At 35.7% G+C, this 9,152-nt stretch overlaps 1 protein-coding gene across 1 annotated transcript in view; it reads left to right on the top strand.

The window, feature by feature from the left end:
* The window catches only part of LOC107562414 (E3 ubiquitin-protein ligase RNF123-like), a 95,171-nt gene that overhangs the window by 45,104 nt on the left and 40,915 nt on the right, over positions 1-9,152 (top strand). The window contains exon 5 of the mRNA XM_016247046.1: positions 6,909-7,036. Within this exon, the coding sequence (XP_016102532.1) occupies positions 6,909-7,036 (128 nt within the window). The remainder of the gene's footprint in view (positions 1-6,908; positions 7,037-9,152) is intronic.

Here is a 9,152-nt window from a genome sequence, read left to right on the forward strand (position 1 = left end):
CGCTCTATAAACAGACAGGCATGGAGTTTCAGAGGAGGGGCGCTCTGGGGGGGAGGGGTTCTTCTGAGTACTGATTGGTTGAATTCCGAGATTATGAAAGGGAAGTGTTTTCCAGAGCCTCCCATGATGGTGCTGTTTTTTTCCTATTCCTCGTGTTCGTCCAATTATGCATTTGCCTTTACTGATACCTCTTAGGCAGGTTATGTTTACTCTCTTTAGCTTTAATATCTCTTCGACCTGTGTTAATGGGGATCTGAATAAGCCTTAATTGCTTGGATTAAAATTCATAATGATCTGAAAAGTGTATACTATATATTATTATTTTCTTTTTTTTTCTTTTTTGAAAGCTGGTTGTGATTAGCTAATCATTTAAAGGTAAAGTGTCTAATTTTGGTGTCACTAGCAGTACCAAATGGAATTTCCTTTTGCCGTCTATTGCTTCTCCACTGTTCTGTAGAGTAGAGGTAAAATAGAAATAAAATCACCACAAACATAGTCCATATGACTTGGCTATATACTTGTGCTGTATCCTGAGTGTTCAAAAGTCATGCATGGGGATCAAAAATAGTCGAAAATCTTCATGTTGTGCCAGGTTTGATGTCAGTAACACCAAAAATGGTTCTTGCATGTCTCGTAACCAAACACAATTGACCAAGTTTGAATAATCTGGTTCATTGTGTATTCAATATGGTTGAGTGAACACTATAAACCTGACATTACTCATCCTCATGAATTAAAGATAGTATGTGTATCCGTGTCCTTGAATTTGTTTTTTCTGCACCTGTAGAGAATCTTTATCTATGAATAAACATCTTTATCTTGCTTATAGCACACATTTTCTTTATGAATGTGTGTGTCTTAGCGCCTGTGTAAGTTGTATCTGCCCTTCGGTTATAGTTGCACAGGCTTTGACTACTGTCAGGGTGCATTATCCTCTGAAACCACTGCTGTGGGCCACTGTCAAAGGTCTTCAAGTAGTCCTAAACACACACACTCGCACTTCTCTGGGTCCTTCTAATACACAACACATTACTTCTCATCATCTTTGCCAGTTTCATATCTATAACTGATTGTCGAGGCCCACATTTTCGACAGGTTTCTTGTCAGGCAAAATATTTCACGGAGCGTTTAGCAAGGACTGAGTCTAAGTTGCTCACTGTCAAAAGTTCCCCGATATAGCATTGTTCTGGAAAATTGGTTTCCTGGTTCTAAGCTTGCTCAAATTTAAAAAATAATACTCTGGAAGTAAAGGAAACTTGCAGGAAGACAGGAAGAGGAACCCTTAAGTTAATAGCTTAGTCTCTCCTGTATATGCTTCCGGACAACCATCAATTTGAGCCGGAAGTTGCTTTGCACCTTTTGATAACTTTGACCCAAGAACCAGCGAAGCATCAAACTGCTTATCATGGCCTCCCTGCTGACGTCTTTACGGTGCTCTCTTCAGCATGACATATCCATCTGCTTTCAGAAACACCTTAGAAAGCACTTTCAAACTGCTGTGAGCACCATAAAGTTTTAGATGTCCCCAGATACAGAGTGTTGCTCTTCCCAAGAGCATTCTGATACCATTTATTGTCCTTTGACAGTTAGTTAATATTTTTTGTAAGATAAGAGGTGTTAAAATATGATTAATGGGAAATAGCATGGCTTCTGACTGGTTGTTCAATGGAAGCAGCCCTCAGTGGTTGATAGATCTCAACAAGGTGTTTTTGTGATGGTAAAAGACCTCAGGGCTCTGCTGATGTATTCAAGACAGACAGACACTTGGTTCTCAATGGCTGGGTAGTCGATCATTGAGGACAAACAAAGTGATGTACCATGAATGTGCCCAAGAAAAACTTTGTTTTGTAGAGAAAGAGGTGACTAAGTCTATTGCAGCTAAGAAGTGCTCACAAGTTTGGAAATCGCAATTATGATTTAACATGTGTTCGTTCCAACACCGCATTGTTCTCTACTAAAGAATAACTTTCACACCATTGTATGTATTTAAAGGTCCCCTGAAGTGCCTTGAAACATGCAGCATTATTCTATGTGGTGACGTAATTTCAACTGAAACAGGAAGAGAGGGCGGGACATATCGAGCAGCCCCACCCCCTTTTTAAAATAGCCAATAGCGTTTTGTTTATATCTGCTCGGGCCAGAGCCGTTGAGCTCGGTAAAGCCACATTTGACTGCCACAGTCTAGATTACACCCTAGATTCAATATGAAACTCTTAGTAAAACAAAATAGTGGTCATAATCATGCTGAGGCTGTGTAGCTGTAAACGTTTTTAATATATGCCGACTCGTGCATATGATCCGCTCCGCGTGATCGCATCTCTGGACCGGAGCCAAAGTCCGGATCAGATTGTGTGCGCTGCCGTGGTTCGCGTGAAACAACGTGAAACCAGACCTCATTTGCACCAATCTGAATCGTTCCCTATCACCTACATTGTGCACTTCGAGCCATTCACTGTACAGGAAATACTACACTGTAATCAAGTGACCGGTCTCAGCTGCATCAGCGTCTATTTATAGTGCAGGGGGCGGGTGCTTTGGATTCTAGAGAGCATTTGATTGGTCAGAAGATTTGATGAGAAAATGAAGTACGATGTGACTTCAAAAAAAATAGTTGAGCCGTTTTGGCGGAAGTGACGAACTCCAAGCTTTGAATGCTTATATCTTATAAATGTGAATTTTGTTACTGTTTTGGAGCACACTGCCTTATAGATAACCTTAAGACTAGCATATTGATACTAACACCCAAAAAACTTTAATTTTGATTTCATGAGAACTTTAAGTACCATGTACTTTATCATGTATTTTAAGTACCTAGCACAATAGCGATAATGGCGTACTTTGGGATACCGATGGATTCAACCACCCTTGATTGTTTTCCAAATAATTCTGTGGTAATTGCTCATATTTGCACTTGTTCATGAAGTCTTTTTCCAACGGTCTAAAGAATTGCAGAGAATAACTATTTTTTTCACCTTAAGTCAACCAGGACGAAGCATCAAGAGGCATCTACGGACCTGGGAAATATCACTTCATCTGCACGTCTCTTTTGATCTCCGGCAATTAGATGGGATGTTGCGTTATTGTCGAGATGCAGCACGAATTCAGTTCAATCTGCAATCTAAGATGGTTTTCGGAGAAAAACCGAACTGCAGCCAGACAAATCAGTAACACAAAAAGAAAATCGAGGCAGGCTGTTGTGCCGTACTCTGCAAATGTACAAACTCGACTTCATGCAGAATAACAAACCGAAGGAGAACGATTTGAGACATTGCTTCTAAATTGCCTCTTTTGTTGTCTGCGTTCTCATTCCTGAGCGTAATAAAGCACAGTGCTTCTGTTAGAGCAGAGTTCATGTACCATTTTATAGTTATATGAATGTCTGTATTGTGTGGATATTTTTAGCATCTCAAGAATCACTAGATTCTTTTAGAATACATTCAAATCAGTGTCACAGTTCATCGGTTCTATACACTGAATTGAGTATATTATTCCTATAAAGTGAAGATGAAAACCCATGAATAAAGAATATGTGGGTCGGAGACATGTCCTAGCGGGTAGTGCACATGCTCTGACATGTTTCATACTAGTCTCAGCCTTAGACTCAAAACATAAAAATCTCTCAAACATATTGCTCACAAAAATGCAAGGGCTTCTAAAATAATCTGTTTCAATTTGATTGGCTTGATTACGCATCTTCAAGGACTCTTCTGTGTGTTTACAAGATGATGGGACAGTGCTTTTTCGATGTGTGCTTTTGACAATAAGTACTAAGTACTAATTATTGAATTTGCCAGTGATTCAGAGAATCAGAATCAGAATCAGAAGAGCTTTATTACCAAGTATGTTTACACACACAAGGAATTTGACTTGGGTAGACGATCCTTTTCAAATCTGCTGTAAAACACATTCAGATCGTCAGCCAGTTGTTGATTCTCCGCAAGCTGTGGGGGTGGTGTCTTGTACATGGTGATGTTCCTCAGACCAGTCCATACTGACGCTGGATCGTTTGCTGAAAGCTCTTTTCTCAGCTTTTCTGAGTAGTTTTTTTTAGCCACTCTGATCTCCTTTGTTAGTCTGTTCCTGGCCTGGTTATACAAGATTCGCCAGCCAGTTATCTTTGTTAATGGCACCAAATCATATTTTGACCACATATTTCGGTTTACAGAACGAAGAATGGCTAATAATACTGTTGGTTACATTTCATTGTCTCCAATGATCATTACATTGCAAAACTACTATTACTAACTATAGATTTATCATTGTATAATGTGTTAAAAGGACATAAAACTTTAGTGAATGGCCAGTTCCAGTACAATTATTATAATTTTTTTCCTCTGCTTTTTTTAGACTTCTTTGCAACTCCTGTGTGCTAAATTATCCAACAAAAACATTAACACAGCATGAATATAATTTGCCATTTAAATATAATTATGTGTATAGTTATATATCCGTATTATTTTCGTGAGCCATGTGTGTAGTGATGGTAGCTGTTCCAAAAACCTCCCCCACGTTCATCTGTCAGCCCCGCTGTGCTTGGGAGAGGCAGGATTGAAGTAGAGTCTCAGAGAAGGGCCAGTGAGTCAGTGTCTGTCTGTTGGGGGCCACAGACGCCACAAATAGCCTCTCCTGTTTACAGGCTTGTGCTCTCGGAGAGACACCTGCTGTCATACTGGGATGTTTTACAAACCGATTCCAATTCTTAAATGGGGCAATATATATATATATCTTCTTGGATGACCTAAGGGTCAGTAAATTAACTGCAAATTTTCATTCTTGGGTGAACTATCCTTTTAGTGTGACTTATACTTTTAGTTTTTGTCCACTGATTTGATTAGACAAGCTGTGTTTCCAGATTTCTGACATTTCGCATCAGCAGCACTGTAAGGTTTCACTGTTCGAATTAGGCTACTCCTCAACACATCTGTTGCAATCTGTTTGCAAACATAGAAATCCAACATCAGTTCAAAGCATTGAAACAAAGCTATTTTTGTTGGCGAGCGTAATAATAACCAAAATAGCTTGCAATGTTGTGTCTGAAATGTCACTTAATAGACATGACATCTTGTTTATAGAACAGTTCAGGGGTTTCAATAATTAGTAGATGTCTTTGATCTAGTTCTGTCACTAACTGACAGATTGAGAGAGATTGAGACAGAACTGACACAGATTGAGAATATTGAGTTATTTACATACAATAAGGTAAACATTGATTCGCCCACTTTTTCACTAATCGGTAGAAAAATGAGCAGCCGTTAAGCACTAGAACTAACTGAAAGCAATTAAATAATGGTTTTAAATCAGATTAAAACAATTAAATTAAATTTTTATCAGTCCGCAGGACTTTTTTTTTATTTCTGTAGCATGTGATATAATGAGTGCTGAGCAAGTTTCACTGTGGTTGTCATGAGCGGCAGATTCTGTTAGAGAGCAGCAATGCACCCTCCTGCACAACTCTCATCCGTCTATCACACAATAAAATACTTACAAATGTAGCCCCGCTGGTAGTATTGTCTTTTTTGAAACAAGGTTTCTAAAACAAAGACGAGACAGTGAAGACTGGGGAAATTAACTTCATTAGTAAATGTATTTAACCCTGAGTAACCCTTAGTAAACCTGTTTAAAAAAAAAAGAACATAAATCTCTAATAACACTTGAATAACACTTTCCAATAATCGTAATAATCGTAATCGTATTATACATAATAATGATACAAATTATACAAGTTATTATGCTCTCAGTGAGAACTGCGACTGGGAAAATGAACCTAATTAGTAAATTAAGTAATAAATTAATCTGTATTTTTTAACTGTTTATAAAATAAATAAACAATTAAAAAATATATTTATTAAAAACTAAAATTAAAAAAATTATATTAATTAAAAAACTAAAATAATTTTTTTATTTTTATTTTTTATGCTAAAATTGTTTTAAATTCAGTGAGGACTGAGACTGAGAACATTTTTCTTTTTTTTCATGAACTAATCTGAATTGTTTAATAATTAAAATAGAACACAAATACCTTTTTTTCTCCATAATACTAATAATAATTATGATGATGATGATGATTATTATTATTATGATTATTATTATTATTAATACATATAATTAATAATAATTATTATAATACTTATAATTAATAATGATTATTATTATTAATTAATTAATAATACATAATTATATAATAATCATATTACTATTATTATTATTGTTATTATTATTAATACTTATAATTATTTATTTTCTTATTAAGTTCTAATATAAGTACACTGTTGATTCTATATTAAATTGTTCACTGCTATGATTACACTTTTTAAACGGTTAATATTTAACGTTTTTTTAATGCGTGTGTGTTTTTTAAACAGTAATGTATATTTTTTTAATGTTTTAACATATTTAATTAATTAAATGATCTAAATGATCTAATTATTTTTGTTGTTGTTGTTGGATCTGAAGGAAGGAAGGAAGGAAGGAAGGAAGGAAGGAAGGAACGTGCATGCCTGCCCAACCTACCCATTCTTACTTACATATAAAGCACTTTATATTTAATTAATTAAATGATCTAAATGATCTAATTATTTTTGTTGTTGAAGGAAGGAAGGAAGGAAGGAAGGAAGGAAGGAAGGAAAGGGCTTGCATGCCATTCCAACCTAAACTTTCTTACATATAAAGCAAAAGCTTTCCTCTAGACCAAAAAGCACTTTGTAAACCCCACACCACTTAAAAAAAGAAAGAAAAAAAAACCTGACACTCATCTATTCACATGAACTATTTCACATTGTGTCTGTGGTGTTTTGGAAAAAAATGTTTTTTTTTATTTTTTATTTTGTCTTAACTTGATATCACACCTTAGCAAGTACATAGCAACACCCTGGTAACAACCTGAACATCCTCATTCTTCTGTCTTGCAGGATCTCAAGGGCTGCGTCTGTGCTGCTGTCGGATCCTTGCTTCCAACTTCGCTCCATCCAGTACCTGCTCGGAGAAGGAGACGCCGGAGCCGCCAGTGCCGACCACAAACACTTCTCTCTGCACACATGTAAGCTCTCTTACCCATCCTACTGCTGTGAGACAAGAGCATCATGCATAATCAGTGGGATGTTAAACTTAGTCACCAGTGTATTTATCGCATTGCATACTTTGATATGCAACGTTTTACGGTCTAAATATACTCCTATTTCTTAGAATAGCCTTCCATATCCAGTGACGTGAAAGTGATTGTGTTATTAAAATATATCCTGCTTCGCCATTTCACTCAGCTCTGATTTCAAACATTAAGATCAAATCCATGCAGATGCCTTATAATTATAATCTGCTATAACTGGACTCGACATACAGTAAGTGATTTATTTCCTCTCAGCAGGTGAAATTTAAATGAACAATTTCAACAATGTATTTTTGGATTTGGTTATGGAACAATTTTAGCAATTGTCTAAAAAAAAAATTCACAGCTGTATTTTATTTTATACCCCAACCCCCCCCACCCCCCCAATTTCCCAAGAACACAAAAAAAAACAATACATTTTTTAAAGTCACTTATATTTAGACAGCATTTATGATCAAATTTATTGATTTATCATATTGATTTATTTATCTATCTAGCTTTTTATTATTATTATTATTTATTAGCACTAATTACCCTAATTATAATTATGGCTTGCAGTCATTTCAGAATTAATGATGCTGTTAATCACACTTCGGCATTTGGTGAGAAAAAGCCTTAAATGAAGATCATTTAAATGTCCTAAAAGAAGATAATTGAAGATTTTAAAAACAGGTCAGAGATGTAGGTGTTTCATTTTTAAAGAAGTTATTCTTTAAATTAAAATGAATATAACTTTATCATTTCATAAAAAAACTACAGTATGTATAATGAAGTATGTGTAAAAAAATACTAATATACATATTTATGATTAATTTTCAGTATTTATTTTATATTATTTTAAAAAAATTATAAGTATTTTGTGCATATTTTATATTAGTTGATATACATAATTATTGTTTTAGCAGATTATTTTTGTATAATTAATGTACTAAATTAACGGCAAAATGACAGCTGTATTTATAATCTAGTTTTTTGAATAATTTGCATTGAAATCAGGTCTGCTTTAACTATACAGACCCTTCACCCGAATCCACCGGCTCCGCTTTACTGTAAAAGGCCTTGATTAATTATTTACTCTAAGTGGATGCATTTCCATCTCCACTGTGCCCACACTTCTAAACTGCTCTGCTTGAGGGGAGAGTCAGGCATAACAACCAGCTCTTTAGCTATTCAAGAACAACACTGAGAGTTTGTTTACAGCATTTGAAAGGAGAGCCTTTCTGATACTCCATAACAGCCTCCAAAAACCTTTACTAGAGGTTCGAGTCTCTTAGAGTATATGAAGAGTTTAGTTCCAAAACGCGATAAAACGCCTTTTTTTTTTTAAATGAGTTTCCTCCAAAATCAGTATTGTATCTGGTCGGTATTGAAAAGTCCATTTTTAATTTTATGCAAAAAGTGATATCCGCCGAGTTATTCTGTCATGTTTTCTCCCTTTCTTTCCAAGCCGCGACAAACGCCAGTCTTTCTTCTCTGCAGAATGCGATATATCCGCTCAACCAATCACAGCGCTCCATTCCACACACTCTAGACAGTAATGGCGGCGCTTTGAATACACCCGACATCCTAGTTTTCCTCATCTATTTTGTACTTTGTGATCAACAAACAAACTTAGGGCTGCACGATAAATCGCATGTGATTATCATGCGCATCTCGTCAGTAAAGCCGGTTCTGTGATTAATAGTAAATCTCCATCACGTGCTTTCAGATGGATACACAGAGCCGTAGATCACTGACAATGCAATATCACATTCATAATCGCAGATGAGTAGCATTCGATTATGAACGCGATATTGCATAGCTTGTCAGTGTAAGTGTTTTTATTAATGCCATTAATGTTTTTGTTAATACAGCATATAGCACTAATCAACTAAATGAATGTAACATGGCAAAGATGAATGCTCTTTTGGAAGTTGAAGGCAAGGGAAATGTCATTTTGGAATTTCTGTGGTTTAATTTGATAGTTGTTCATGTATGTTCATGATTAAATTTTCTTTTATTGTTGTAATTAGATGACCCGTTTAATTCATTTTGGGAGCGATGACTGATT

Source organism: Sinocyclocheilus grahami, unplaced genomic scaffold (genome assembly GCF_001515645.1).
Source record: "Sinocyclocheilus grahami isolate Dianchi unplaced genomic scaffold, SAMN03320097.WGS_v1.1 scaffold822.1, whole genome shotgun sequence".
Classification (NCBI taxonomy): domain Eukaryota; kingdom Metazoa; phylum Chordata; class Actinopteri; order Cypriniformes; family Cyprinidae; genus Sinocyclocheilus; species Sinocyclocheilus grahami.